The sequence below is a fragment of the Alternaria dauci genome, chromosome 3, assembly GCF_042100115.1.
Source record: "Alternaria dauci strain A2016 chromosome 3, whole genome shotgun sequence".
In the NCBI taxonomy this organism is placed as follows: Eukaryota; Fungi; Ascomycota; class Dothideomycetes; order Pleosporales; family Pleosporaceae; genus Alternaria; species Alternaria dauci.
This window is the reverse complement of record NC_091274.1, coordinates 205,268-220,206: the sequence shown is the minus strand read 5'-3', so window position 1 is coordinate 220,206 and position 14,939 is coordinate 205,268. Positions and strand designations below refer to the sequence as shown.

The 14,939-nt window shown below is 52.0% G+C and overlaps 4 protein-coding genes across 4 annotated transcripts; all 4 read right to left on the bottom strand.

Annotated features, from left to right (window-relative positions):
* Window positions 1-499: 499 nt before the first annotated feature.
* Window positions 500-1,540, bottom strand: ACET3X_003747 (uncharacterized protein; the record flags this gene model as incomplete). Its single annotated transcript, XM_069450393.1, has 1 exon — window positions 500-1,540. One exon carries the CDS (start codon window positions 1,538-1,540, stop codon window positions 500-502), a length of 1,041 nt encoding a protein of 346 aa, XP_069307725.1.
* A 1,903-nt stretch (window positions 1,541-3,443) lies between these two features.
* On the bottom strand, window positions 3,444-4,836 carry ACET3X_003746 (uncharacterized protein). The gene is made up of 4 exons (XM_069450382.1): window positions 4,676-4,836; window positions 4,435-4,626; window positions 4,031-4,385; window positions 3,444-3,976 (listed from the first exon to the last, which is right to left on the bottom strand). Exons 1-4 carry the CDS (start codon window positions 4,810-4,812, stop codon window positions 3,716-3,718), a joined length of 945 nt encoding a protein of 314 aa, XP_069307724.1. The 5' UTR covers window positions 4,813-4,836; the 3' UTR covers window positions 3,444-3,715.
* A 4,942-nt stretch (window positions 4,837-9,778) lies between these two features.
* On the bottom strand, window positions 9,779-11,825 carry ACET3X_003745 (uncharacterized protein; the record flags this gene model as incomplete). Its single annotated transcript, XM_069450371.1, has 2 exons — window positions 9,779-11,573; window positions 11,629-11,825. The coding sequence occupies 2 exons, from the start codon at window positions 11,823-11,825 to the stop codon at window positions 9,779-9,781; spliced, it is 1,992 nt and encodes a 663-aa protein (XP_069307723.1).
* Window positions 11,826-12,920: 1,095 nt separating this feature from the next.
* On the bottom strand, window positions 12,921-14,107 carry ACET3X_003744 (uncharacterized protein; the record flags this gene model as incomplete). Its single annotated transcript, XM_069450359.1, has 2 exons — window positions 12,921-13,829; window positions 13,886-14,107. The coding sequence occupies 2 exons, from the start codon at window positions 14,105-14,107 to the stop codon at window positions 12,921-12,923; spliced, it is 1,131 nt and encodes a 376-aa protein (XP_069307722.1).
* Between the last annotated feature and the right edge of the window lie 832 nt (window positions 14,108-14,939).

Below are 14,939 nucleotides of genomic sequence, written 5' to 3'. Positions count from 1 at the left end.
GTGGTATCACGCCTCTTGCTTCGTGGAGGCAACGATTAGTGAGCAGGCCGTATTGCTACAATTAGTAGAGCGGTTTACTGTCAAGGCTAGTAGGTTGATGTCAGCCCCTGATTATGGCTTATGTAGATTATTTATCTGCGCTACACTATTTCAGGATGATCTGCTGCTCAGCCTGGAGTGTACGTAACGCAAGTAGATCCTTCTCCTTTCTACAATGACTTGCTACGGGTTGCGCGATACTAGAAACAGATGATTTAGCGGTCTTTACAGTATTAGAACGGGTAACAACAAGGCTCCTATCCGCTCAGATATATACAAGCAATGTACTGGCGGATTGCTAATTAGGTAGGTGACCACTAGCGAGTCCCAGCTGTTGTATGCTTTTCGCAATTCGATCTCGCTGAACCTTTGTTTTCGCGAAACCGGGCTTTAGTCTACAATAGGGAGCGAGCATACCAAGACGTAGTCTCGAACCAAGCAACTGTCTCGTATATTCTTACTACGCATGGGACGTAGTACGTGCTAACTGATTAGTTCCCTGAGAAGCTCCAGATTCCCTGTTACCTGATCTTGACCGCGCCTCCTCTTCAATCCTACCCATCAGCCTATCTACAAGGTTCCATAAATGCTGCTTTTCTGTGCTCAGAAACCTATAACTAGATTCAAGAAATCTTCGCTTGAAAACAGCCCACAGCTCCTCGTCAGCCGTCTCTCCAGTCCCCGGCCTGGGATAAAACGGATCGTTCCTGAAAAATGCCGCGCAGGCCTGCTCAACCCCCTCTACGTCCATGCTCATCGGCCGACAGCAGTCGAAATCGAGAATCCACATGCAGTGTGTACCCATGTAGTCGGACTGGAAGACCATTGACTGCGTATGCTCGCTTCGCGGAGGTGCTAGCACGAATTCGACATCGTTTGCATCAATCTCCGCGCCCCAGTGCATCAGTGCGAGGGCCTCTGCCATGGTCTCCGCGTATGCTTTGGAGTCCAGACCCAAGGCTTCCATTTGGTCAATGTGTAGAGGAACGTTGCGCAGACTGAAGCGCTGGAAGCGCGAATTGCTTTGTCCTTCTTGTCTGTGGCGGCGGCGGTGTCCTAGATATGGTCGTATCAGGCATGCGTTGTCGTCTGGGTTGCCTTTGACGAAAGTGGATAGTGGGGCGTTGCCGGCGCAGAAGAGGTCTACGATCTTGTCGCTGATAGGCCTAGGGATCTTGGGGATGCGTTCTGAGATGAGCGCTCTGCAAGCAGTGTAGCCGGACGGGAAGTGATGGAGATTTGATAGCCACCAGGTATCGTCGGGTTGGATGAGATTGTGGCAGGAAGGTATTGACAGCGGCATGGATGGTGGCTGTTGAGATGCGCTGTGGAGAATGCGAAGATGCATGTTGTAATCGTTCGTTACGGAGCGGCCAGGTCCGCCATCTTCGCGCTTGATGGCAATCCGCCTGTCGTCCTGGTTTTGGGGGGTTTCAAGAGTCCAGACACTACCGCAAAAGCCCTTGCCAATGCAGCGATATTGCGCGTTGGACTGTGGCATAGTGGAATGTGTATGTTGTTGATGTGAACTTGGTGTGATAATGTTGGTTGTGTATGAGGTAGAGAAGGTGAGTGTCGCATGCGTAGTGATCTGAATATCACAGGTGCGTGACTAACGACCCATATATATGTCCCATGGTACAAACAGCCGTTTTACCAATGTCCCCAAACGGCATAGCGTGGTGAGGTATGGGGAGTCTGGCGCAATATTCGCTGCGGATGGGTTCTTGTTAGAGGATGCCTGTAGACCGACCGTATTTTGCACGCAAGCGCGGTTTGTTCTTTGCCAACGCACTCAGCGATAATAGGTCTCGGTGTTTGTCATGACATCCCATTCTCCGCACCTTCGACAACGAGTTTTCATTTTGGATTTTCGTGCGCCCGTTGAGAGTTGCATCCAGGACGAGGACAGTCGTGATCGCGCCGGGGTGTCGGTATCTGTCAGGACGGTGGATTATCAGCGTGGTCAGTGATGAATTTCGCTGAATCTCCACTGACCGTTGTTAGAGTTGTGTCAAGAGAGCTCTGTGTTTTACCTGTTTTAAGTATGCACAAGTCTGATATAATTAGAATCTAGTCGAGTACAAGAATGGAAATTACGGTGGTATCACTACTGGTGTCCTCGACTTTACCCATGCGCGTCTCACCAGTAATACACTGATGCCTGGTTGCTTAGGTAGACGTTGTCCTCTCCTTTGACTCACACATTTGCTGTGTGGGCGTAATCGCGAAGCCGTACCGTGGTTGCCATCCGCTCAACCATGGTTTGGCGATGACCCATAACCACCAGAACCACCAGTAGCCACCCACAACTTCCGAAACCCATATGTTCCCATACGCAAAAGGCTTTCATCAAGAGAAGTACCGCACATCAGAGAATAGGTAGACGTTGAGACAGGCCGCCATGTCGGCATTCATAATCACCGTTCTTCTCGTTTGACAACAGCGTTGTCGAGCTTCATCAGACTCCTACGAAGCTGTTCATTCATCACACCCAGCGACGTTGGTATTCGAGCATTCAAGCCCCTTCCCTTCATCCCCCATGTACTTTGATGTCTTCGCACTGATACTGCGCATACGCTGTACAGTATTGCCTGCCGCGTCTAGTGCAAAGTCATCAACTCCAGTACCTTTTGCGATCGCGAGTAGCCGCTTCTGCCAGAACTCCCAGAATTCATGTGGCTGGTCGAAATCTATCATCTCTGTGGGCGCTCCATTCGCACCAGTTATCTAGCCCATCAACGCCACTGGAGAGTCTTTCGCCGTTGTGCTCCACCTATTTGCTCGTACCGGGCATGTTCTCCGGAACGCCTCGGACCAGACCATCCGAAACCTGGGAAGCTTCGCTCATGGCTCCGGCTTCCTATCTGTGTCGTCAAACAGTTCGCTACGGTGGATAGCGTCGGTGATTGTAATCATCGCTGAGGGTAGAGCGACAAGGTCTGGTGTGCGAGGGGATGGCCATTCGGTGAGTGCGTTGTTGAGTAGAGCCCATAATTGGCTGAGTGCGACGGCGTTGCCCGAATAGTCTCCACTGTAGACGAGCTCAAAGCTGGCGCATTGGACGAGTCTCGGTAGGCCGCAGGGTCGCACGGGATATGCTGGCGTTGAGCTGAGAGTACTGGGTTTGGAGCTCGAGTGCGGGCGCCTTGGGGATGCTGGTGTGGAGGCCTGTCTGTATGCGGGCGCTTCGGCGGTTTGTTGTACCGATATTTTGCCGACCACCAATGTCAGTGCACTTCGCTACTACGGGCTGCCACAACCTCAGCCGCTCACCCCTATCCATCGCCATCTAGATGCCGCCACATCCCATAGACAGGTTACACTTACCAGCGGACTAGTACTCATGTGGGTGACTCTTAACGAATCCCTGCCGCTACATATCTTTGGAGTTTATTCTTGTTGGAGTAAACGCTCAACCATGGTTTGGCGATAACCCATAACTGACGAGCCACTTACGTCTTCCAAAACCCATATGTTCTATACACACAAGGCTCTCATCAAGAGACGTACCATACATCAGAGAGTTTTCGGAGTAAGCTCCAGTCTAACATTATAAGAGACTAAAAAATCGCAGCACCTCAGCTACATGTTCAAAAAAGCGCCATGCTCAAGGCTCGCGAGAGCTATACACCATAACTCGACAATTAGCTGTTATCCAGTCTGGAGCGCGATATCATTCTTCAATGTCCAAGTCTTCAAGATGACTTGCAAGCTTGTCGTCGAACTTGCTCCACCATTCCTCGTCGAAAAGGCTTGTGTTTCCTTCCTCCGTACTGTCCTCGTGCATGTTCGACAGTCCTAGCTCGACAGCCTGAGGCTCGTCGTCCCAACCCCTCGTGGTGCCAGTGCTCCAGACATCCTGCAGCACGACCGTATGCATGACTGCCTCGGTATTTTTTCTCAACTTGGATATGGCAACATACCGCGCTTTTACCTATCCGGACTGTCAATGAGTGGCTTCATACATCGAGGATCGCGGTCATCATACCTTGATCCATTGCGCAGCCCAGACTTTTTCGCCCTCAATCTGAGTACTGGCTTGGGCCTCTATACCGTTACCGATGCGAATCGTCGCCCCGGCTTTGAGACCCGCCAATCCAGTCAAGCCAGTGGGCTCTGGAATTGGCATCTTCGCAGATGCATGACTAGATGAACTCTCTTTCCGCACAGAGAACACGGTGCCGTCTTCGATGATGTAAATCCCTGTCAGCAGCCACATATCTGGTGCTTTTATGAGGTTGTTGACAGCTGCAGTGATAGAGCGAGCAACAGAAAGCCTGGTCTCGAACCATTGTCGGACGGCATCTTGCTTGAGCAAGTAATCCTCGAAGAACTTGTCCGAGCTTCACAACAATTAGTGTGTGTCTGCGAGATTGGATTTTCAGTGCTTACTCGATGATTTCAAGTTTGGATCCCTTCTTGCCGACGATCAAACGGGCATCAGACTTGGACGAGTTCCACCCCGCTTCGATCACTTTCTTCAGGTCGATGTTGAGCAAGGCGTCGGACTTCTCCGTCCATAGCATATTGCAAAACGACCGTTTGTCCTCGTCAACGAGGTTGCAGTCCTTGAGCAATGCTTCACTGTATAGCGTGAGACTGCTGAAATGATGCAACGATAAGGATGACTCACTCGTTCTCCCTAGGACGAAAAGATCGCCGCGATAGCCTTGCATTTGCATAATCAAAAGCGAGCATGCCAAGAGGCAATCTGGTCGGGTCAATGCCCTCGTTGTATGCGAAGTAAGTGATCTTCTCAATCGGCGCCATTTTAGAAATGGATTTTGTAACTTGTCGTTCGCGAGCTGGGAGGCTTTTCTAGTCATCTGGAGCTGAGCAGCTGAGCTCTAGCGCGGCAGTGCATGCGACCACTCCAGGACCTACACGTCATTGTGGCGTTCAGCTGAATATAGGCAGCAGCACAGCCTTGTGAGCCCAATCACCATATCTTCCAAACAGCCCATCCTTCCTACAAACAACTGTTTTCTTCGATCTCTGACAGCTGTTAAAATTGGCTTGTATGGATTTTCGAGACGTTTGCAGAGTCTTTGGCGGCACGCCTTTCTACGACGATTTACACACGGATCTAGTGACAGCACACAAAAAACTGGAAGTCCTTGCCGCCGACGTTTCGACATCTTCTATCGATGAAGAATTGTCTACAATTCTGCTGCGTGCCATATTTGCTCTTCTACAGGGCGATTTCGTGTCCGCGACCCAGGATCTGGACAGTCTTCACAAGGACGGCCTTTCTCCAGCACAGCGTACTCGGTGGACCTTTCGAAGAAACGCCTACTCGGCCCTCCTCTGCACCTGGAGGGACTTCCCGCCTCTGCTACAGCCATGCGATCTGCGAGGGCCAGCATTAGCCATGTGGATGAATCGTGAGAACTACGACAATGGCGCGCATTTTGTTAAGACATGCGCAGAGTATGAACAAGACATGTCCAGACTAGACGTTCTTGAATACAACGTCATCTGCGCTATATGCTTCTCACATCGTATGATCCGCGCTGTCCGTCGACTGCACAAGAGACCCTCTGATTGCGATTTTAACCTACCTCGGCACAAATTGCAGTACAGTCGTTTCGCGAAACTCCTCACTCAGATCAACGGAGTGATCCAAGAATCGCTTCAACTCGATCTTCCATTGGTTGCCGCTTATCTACTCCGAACGCAGTACAACCTTGCTCGAGCAAGTGAAGATCCGAATGCAATTCGATATCTTGAACCCATGAAATCTATCTATTCCGCACTCGAAGATGATGTTGGTCTTGGCCACTACTGTTTGATTCGAGGCGATTATATGGTATCACCAGAATTCACATGTCCCTCGTTGTTAAATCTGGTCATTATCGATAGCGTGGACGACTATGGCGGCGACAGTACTATGCATTTCGCTGAGAATGCAGCCTGTAAGTTGCTTTTCCGCCCTGCTTACATTCTACTACGACTGAACTGCGTTTTAGTAGGGACTGAATTTGACACTGGGTCTCTGGATCCGAAGGAACGTATCAAGAAGCATTGCTCCTTCAGCCGCATCTGGTATGCTAAAGCGAACGAGCACTTTATCCGGGCGCAATCCACTCGTGGGCTGGCAACTAGTACCTTTCGAGAGGCCTGTACTCATCGTATGCGTAGAATGCAGCCAGAAGCGAAGCTGGGCGGGTCGACTCACGCGGAACAAATCTCGGAGTTGCTGAGCCAAAGTTACTCAATGGCGCAAAGATGCTACGATAAGCAGCTTGAGGCCTTGATCGAAATCCATCGAATAGTTCACGTGCATGCATCCTTTGAAAATCGCACCAAGATCCATCGGATAGCCCATTGGGCTCGCGGCTGTGGCAACGACGTTTTCGCTCTGGGCTTGGCGCTCTTCGCGTTGAGGTTAGGGCACTACAATCGTTATATCGTAGGATCAGCCACGAACCTTGAAGGCTACGAGGTCTGTCGACAAATAATCAAAGCGATGAAAGTCTTTTGGACAGTCTGGTACCTTGCGATGCTCGCACAGCTCAGAGCATGGCTGTCCCTGGGACTTCACAGTAGTGCGGCAATATGGGCTCGTCACCTCAAGGACAGCACTTACCTCATGTTCACATATGATATGACTCCTGACGTATCCGCCGTTAATCTCCACACCATACACTGGATCATCAAAGCCGTCGTCGAAGCTGAAGTACTTCTAGGACCAACCGAGGATGAAGCTTCAAAGTTCCCCGATGAAGCAACCCAGAAAATGCTTGAGACCCTATCCCGCAACCCCTTTATGTCTCATTATACAGAAGAAGCACTCACGAAGCTACGGCACGCAGCGGCTACAACAGCTTACCGGAGAAACCTCCAGGATGGAGATCTCAAGGCTGCACAATGTGCTCTTCAAAATTTCTTGGATGAGAGCGAAAGCGCAACATCAACGAACCTAGAGCAAATTCTGCTGAAGATCGACATTCTTCACCGGGCTGGAAATTTCGACAGAGCTAGAGCTCTCATGTCTCTGCATGTGAGTGACGACGATATGTTCACGATCATACCACCGTCTCATGTGGACTCTCAAGATCTTGTGGAGGCTATGGTCAAGGTTGTACGACAGTGCAGACTAAAGTCGTTAGAGGCAATATTTCTGAGCTGTATCAAGCTCGGATTCTGGAAGCGAGCGGTAGAATTAATGTCAACCATCGAGGAAGCCTCACCAGGATATTTTACATCAGTAACGTCATACACAGAGCTTTGGCCCTGGCAAAGATGCCTCTACGCTGGTCTATTGTGTGAAAGTCAACGAGACTTTCATGAGGCATACTTGTACTTCCTACAAGGCCGAGCTTTTCTCCTTGACATGGCTGCTCATATGACCGACGATGACTTTCGACTTGTGTTGGCGATGAACGACGCCACCCGCTTGCTAGGCTCCGCTGCACGAAGGGCTTTGCTGTGGAAACAAGATATGCCAGGATATACTACTCTGGGACCGACCTCAAATCCTGCAGTTGATTGCAGTGTCTTCAGTCTCTTTGCAAGCACAACATACTACAAAGACTTGGAAGAACATCTCATCGAAGCTTTGGTGTTTCTGGAAGCGGCGCGACCTCAGTATATTTGGAGCGACGGATCGGAAGACTTTACATCTGAACAAGCCGAGGCTCAATACAAGTCTGAACTTTGGAAAGAGCTCATGAAAAAGGAGCATAGAAGCCCCGAGGAAGAAGTTGAGTTCCAGGCGCTAGATCCTTTGAGAGAAGAATATTTCGCTGTGTTCCACCAAACTGCCCATCTGCGAAATAAGACTGCGGAACTCTCACTGGAGTCAGTGGGTTCGTTCTTCAGATGCATTCCTAAAGATGCGACCGTATTGTACATTTTTGCCACACAGGAAGGCTGCATCTTGATGGCTCTAGACGAGGTGAAAGTTAGAATGGCTATATTCCATCCCCTAGCCACTCTCGCAACGCTGGAGGAGACCGTCATTATGTTCGTGGACTCGATCAAGAACAACTACACGGATGGTATCAAGTTATTCGGTCAAATTCTGGACAACGTTCTCGTTCGACCTTTCCGAAACTGCATCGCGAAAAGACGCCACGTAATTTTTGTGTTATCCGGAATGTTGACTCGGATCCCCGTTAGTGCGCTCCGATATGACAGTGACTACCTTATAATGCAGCGCGAAGTCTCGCAAGTCCCGAGCCTGAGAGCACTTCACTCATTACGATTAAGGCGATTACAAACGCATGCTCGAATCAGGCCTACGATAAGTGTCGTAGCGCGTCCAGGGGGGCCGCGAGACCGATGGCTACCAATGGCCGCTATCGAAGCATCATTGATCGGCAGATTACTCAACACACCGGCTATCAATGCCAAAGATATTGGTAGGGAAGACTTCCGCAGCCTCGTTCGAGAGTCTGAATTCCTCCATATCTGTACGCATGGTCTTCAAGACGCCGATCATCCATTCAACTCTCAAATACTTCTCCAAGAGAAGTTTCGAGTACTCGACTTACTTGCTGTGCGAGGAGATGTTGCATTAGTAACCTTCAGCGCTTGTCACAGCGGCGTAGGGCATGCCTCTGATTCCGGTGATATACAGGGCTTTTCCCACGCTGTGCTTGCAGCTGGAGCGCACGCATATTTGGGCGCATTGTGGAAGGTCAATGATGTTGCCACAATGATACACATGTGGATCTTCTACACCAACCTCTGGGTCTTCCAAGACCAACCTTCCTTTTCTGGAGCGTGGCAGCTTGCTACAGAGTTCTTGTACAATATGACGACGGAAACAGCAATTGACCTACTAGAGCAGTTTGTGAAGCTTTTGGACATGTCACAACAGCATGGGAATCATGTAGCAGGGCTTGCAGGTAAGAAAGAGGAGAAGAAATTGTTGCAAGTGATCAAATCATGGAAAGAGGGGAAAGACATTATAGACTTCAAGGAACCACGCATATGGGCACCGTTCGTCATGGTCGGCAACGCTTCGCAGCGCATGTGGACTGACAGGCAGTGGCTCGCCAAGGAGCTGTCAAACTACAGGCAGACCAAGCATGATGCTTCTCTAGAAGAGTTCATTGCATATTGCAAGTCTGTCGAAGGCAGAAGGCTGAAGGATAACCCTTTTTGGGAGGATGCGATCCAGACGGGCTGCTGGGAGGGAGAGCACGAGGCACCAGTGCCAAAAGATTTTATATACCGGCCCTAGGGTGCATTGGTTTCGGGATAAGGGTTCGAGGACAACCACGAGGTGCCAATTCCACACTTCTTCGCTTCGGTCTGGAAGTAAGTCATAAACCCAGGCTCGCCAGAGTAGGATCACGCATCTTTACGGAACGTCGATCGGCGTTGATTTTCGGGTCTTTTGCTGCAGTTGATTGTTGGCCATTTCTTCTTTCATGATGATGAGTTGAGTGACACTCAAATGTTATCAAATTTTTACTGTTTTACATCTTTGTCATCTTCGTTCGAATATCTTAACCCACTCTCTGACCAAAATTTTGCCGGAAAAGACTTTGACGCCGACCCAATCGCTACATGCACAGAGAGTACGAGTGTGTATAGCCGCTTTGAGGCTTCTAGTAGAGGCCTATTGTATATCGATGATCATTGTGTTGTGCTGTGAAGGAACGGTTGATCGTATGGCATTGGTGACGCACGGAAGGAAAACACCCACAACGTCACAGCCAACCAGCGCCGCAACACCAACCCTCCCATACACTCCTCAACACCATCCTTCTACTTTACCCACTCACTTCAACTCCACCACCTTCTTCCCCCTCCTCTTCGCCTCAAGCACCACATCCCTCCACTCCCCCACGCCCTCCAATGCCCCCTGCGGATCACTCTTCTTCTGCAACAAGTACCCCTGAATCTCCGCCGGCGAAAACACTCCCTCGGGCAACTCATCCGCAAACCTCCTTGCCATATTTTCCAGCTCCTCCGGCGGCAATGTGACAAAATTCGGTCGCGCTGGGAAACACAGTGGCGGCGATGTCGTACCACCAGTACCAGACGTCGACTTCGACTTCGCAGCCGCAATAGGACCAGCAGGCGTCCCCCTCCGCCCTACCTTCCCTTGACTATCTTCTCCATCCGCCTCATCGCTATACATGCGCCGAAATATCTCTTGTACCTGCATCCTCGTCGCAAGCGTGAATCTGACCTGTAAATCCACGCGGCCCGGCCTTATGAGTGCTGAATCGAGTTTCTCTGGGTAATTCGTTGTCATGATGAGGACGCGGCCTTCGCTTGAGGCGGCGCCGTCGATGATGTTGAGGAGGCCTGCTAGTGAGATTTTGCTGGCGGTGTTGGTGCCTTCTTCGTCTGTGGGTGGTGGGGGTGGGGGTTTGGTGGAGGTAGAGGTGGTAGGGGGAGGGATTTGTGATATGCTGGGGGCGGGTGTGAGGACCGATGGGGGTGCGGAGGTGGGTAGGGACGAGGGTGTGGCGACGAGGGTTGTAGTTTCGCTATCGGGTTTTTGATGCGAGGATTTGCGGGGGCGGAGGGACTGCGTTATGCGTCTCCGGATCGACCTTTTTTTCTCGCTAGCAATGCTAGGACTCTGCTTCTCTTCGATTTCCTTCTCGTCTTTCCTGTCGTGCTGGTCGTCCTTCTCCTCAATCGCTTTCTCCGTTGGCGCAGGAGCACTCGACTTGTCCGCCTCGTCAACACCAGCATCGCGCTCTTGTTCCGGAATCACAGACGATCTGTCACGCCTGATACCCGCGCTATCGATGTCTTCCAGTAAAACGATACAGCGATTCGGCAGCTGCCCGAAAAGCGACGCGAGATCAGACTCGCTCATGTCGCGCTCACTCAGCGAAGCGCAATATACGCTCAGCCCAAAGATCCCCGCTATCGCAAAACTCAACGATGTCTTGCCGGTACCGGGCGGGCCATGAAACAGGTATCCCCTGCGGTGCGGAATACCTCGTGCAGCGTACCATCGAGCAGTAGCTGGATGGAGGTACTCGTTGATATCTGCAACGACCTTGTTCTTCTGCGCTTCGTCGAGAGTGACTGTGCTGATGGGTCGTGAGGGGCGGTTCGACTGGACGGACCAGTAGCCACCATGTTTGATCTCGGCGCGCATAATCTCAGTTGTCTTGTTAGGCTTGTGCGCCGTCCACTCTTTGACGTGGTTGATGAGGTCCTTGACTGGCTTCGTGCTGCGGCCCATACAACGGATGATGAGAAAATACTCCATGCGCTCTTGGAACTTGTTCTCTTGGCAGGCCTTGCTGAACTGAAAGTAGTGACCGTTGTGGGTGAAGCTGTCGTCGCCCATGTTCGGTTCGTAGTACGTCGGACTAGTACCCTTGTACTTTTCGTAGTTGAAGATGCCAGAGTCGTCCAGAACGTCCTCGAAATCTGCTTCCGAGGCATCGTCGTTGTCTACTTCGTCGTTGCGTGCTCTGGGCTTTTTGGAGGTGGCTTTGAGGTCTCGGCTCATTTCTGTCATGCGGTGCTCTGATATCCAGGATATGAATTGGGGGTACAGGTCATCGTCATCATCTATGCGTATAGCTGAAGTACCGTGCCCTCTAGACAGAGAGTTAGTATGTGATTGTTGGATGGGCTGGACGAGTGGGAACTTACAATACTAATCCACGTCCCTGGGTGTACAAGAACAGCGCTCCTTGGAAGAGACCGAATAACAAGAGGTACAAGGACATTGTGCTTCCGACATCGAAGCCGAGTTTGTTGAGGAGAAGCTGGAGGACGGCGCCAACACCTGGAATGTTGACAGCCGCGTCTGCCATGCCGGGAGGCATCGAGGCTCTTAGGCTATCCATGGTCGATGTCAGTTCGAACCTTCTTCAAGTCGAAGCAAGACTGTAGATAGGTGAGAAACAGAGGTGATAAAGAGCGTCTGTTGCCGGAATCCGATGTCTTGATGAAACGTTAATACCCGGCGAGTAACTCGACCCAGTACAAAACAACGTAGTCCAGCTACAAACCACAAAATATCCTTATCAACCTTCGACACAATACCTTCAACCCCTCCTCCCAAAGCCCTGATATATACCAATCCACACCACACTCCACTAACCCAGTCATACCCCAGTGTTGAGCAAAAGGGCGGTGGGACGGCAGCCTAAGCTAACAAGTGGCTGTGCATGACCATTACACCCGATCCAATGTGCGACGACTATTCAGCTACCCATCCATCGCACATGGCACCAGCCTCTCGGCGGCTCTGTGTGCATGGGAAGGAGTCAAAGGAGTTGCATGCATGATGCGATGCATCCAGGAAGTGTGGAGACTCTGCATGAGGCTATTGTGTTGTGGTGGAGGAGGAGGAGCGTGGAACGGGAGTTTTAGCCGGTGCGGTGCGCCAGCAGTGGGGTACGGCTGCGAGCAAGGCGGACTGGCGTGTAGTCTAAGGAAATGGTCGATATTTTTTTGCGCATGGTATTTCGTTACAAGGGCGCAGCGAAGTGTCCGCGATGCATGACGCTGCAGAGACAAGATGCAACCAACGTTGAGGTACACTCGGTGACGCCGGCAGTGAACTGCGGGCTAGCCGGTGAGTCGACGAGCGTTGACGCATGGTGGGTTAGCGAGGCAGTGGTGACGCCGCAGCACTGCAGACGCTGTTCGTCGCATGGCGTGGCGAAGGCTGTGGCGCACCAGAATCCTTCCATCCTACGCAACACCAGCTGACTTGTTGCATTCATGATCTTGGCATTGTACAGTGTCACCAACGAGATTGCAGACTGCATCTCCGTTTGCGAACTGCGCTACAACGGCGTTGGACAAGAATCACGAAAGAACTTGGTTGTCATGCAAAGTCATGATGAGATTTGCATTGCAGACATGCCCATGCCCTTGGATATCAAAACGCCCCTACGCCCTTTCTTTTCTATGCCGTAACAGTCGTCATACCCTTAGTTACCCAACCAGTCCAAGAACTCTGGCGTAAAGTAGCTCACAATAATACTCGCACCTGCCCTCAAAATCCCCTGTGTAGCCTCCTCAGCCATCTGCCTCAGATCAAACACACCCGCCGCCGCCGCAGCATGAATCATGGCATACTCGCCCGACACTTGGTATGCAGCAATCGGCATATCCTTGCCAATCTCCTTTGCATCGCTGATAATATCCAGATACTGACTCGCCGGCTTCACCATGATGATATCCGCGCCCTCGCCAATATCCCTGGTGATGGCTCGTCGTGCCAGCCCACGACCGCCGGGCGGCAACTGGTAGCATCTGCGGTCACCAAACGAGGGCACCGAGCCCGCCGCGTCACGGAACGGACCGTACAAACAGCCCGAGAACTTTGCCGCATACGACATGAGCACGACCTGGTGCGCGATTCCAGCTTCGATAAGCCGCAGTTTGATAGCGCGAATGCGGCCGTCGTTCATGTCTGACGGCGCAACGCAATGCGCGCCGGCGTTGGCATACGAAAGCGCCACATCAGCGATACGCTCTACGGACAACGCATTGTTCAGACTGCCGTCGTCGCGCAGGATGCCGCAGTGCCCGTGGGACGTGTATTCGCAGAGACAGACGTCTGCGACGATGAAGAGGTCCGGGAAGGCGCGGCGGAGCAGGCGGATGGCCTTGATGACGGGGCCCTTGGGGTCGTCGGCGTTTGTGCCCAGTGCGTCTTTGGCTGTGGGGGCGAGCGGGACTCCGAAGAGGATGACGGACTTGAGGCCTTTGGCGACGAGCGGGGTGAGGTAGGGCACGACTTTGTTGAGGCCGCGGCGGTGGATGTTGGGGAGCGAGGGGATGAGTGTCTCCTCGTCAGGCTGGTCGGATACGAAGAGCGGGTAGATGAGCATAGACTGCACAATTGTTAGGGTCCAGGGACACACGACGTCATTCTTTCATTCCCACGCACCTTTGTGAGCTGGCGCTCAGCCTGCCATGCCCGCGATAGGGGGTGGCTGTATCCGCCGTGCAATTGACTCTTGATGTCGCCCGATATGCTCACGCTCGTGGCGGCAGTGCTGGCGTAGGATCGGGTCGAGCGCGCCTCCGATATTTGAGAGCGCAGGTCCGGTCGCTCTGGCCGTTCCGAGTTCCGGTACGCAATGTCGGAGACGAGCGAGGAAAAAGACATGGCGGGCGTGGGGTCGTGTGAGTTGAAGGCGGGTGGCGAGGTGTCTGGATACTTGAGGCCTCGTTTGTGCAGAGGACGTGAAATGTCGCTGACGTTGGTTTGGTCCCTTACGGGTAAAGGTGGCGTTCGTAGTAGATGCGGACAGCCGAGGCGTCAAAGTTTCGCTCCGACTACGACAGCGCGCTGAAATCTAGGAAGAGCGGAATAGATAGCGACGCGGAGTGTGGGATAAGAGAATCGGAGTGGAAGGAAGGAATTGAAGAGGCCAATTCTTAGATTCTCTGCAATATACACAAGGTGCGGCGACACTATGCGCATACGAGCTGCCAATCAACGCCGAGCCATCTCCGGCGACGAATTAGACAAACGGAATTACTGAGAATCAGATGCGGTTAGCGTCAGATCGTCTGAGTCAGCCCGGAGGTCGAGAGTCGGGCTGAATGCCTTTGCACATTCAGCTCACCAAGCTCATCACATGATGCACCGCCAAAGCATCCACTTCCACCCTTGGAGCAATCGCGCGTCGAGCGCATGCGATCCTCAGATGCCCTGACGAGAACACGATGCCCGTGTTTCGGGTCGCGAGAATCAAGCGGGGCTACGCCTTTTTATGACGATGTGGCTGCTCACAATCTCGCGTCTCTCGCCGTCTGTCTACCCACCTTGTAAACCTCCGCCTGCCCCATCGGTCCTTTTACATTGGAATGTTCCTTTTGTCTATTGTTGCCGCCATTGCTCTTTCGCAGTATCTCGTGCTGTCGCTGATCGACGGTAGACACAATGTGTGTTGAGGTGGCGAGATTACCGAGTCGCTCTCGGCTCGGATGGAGTT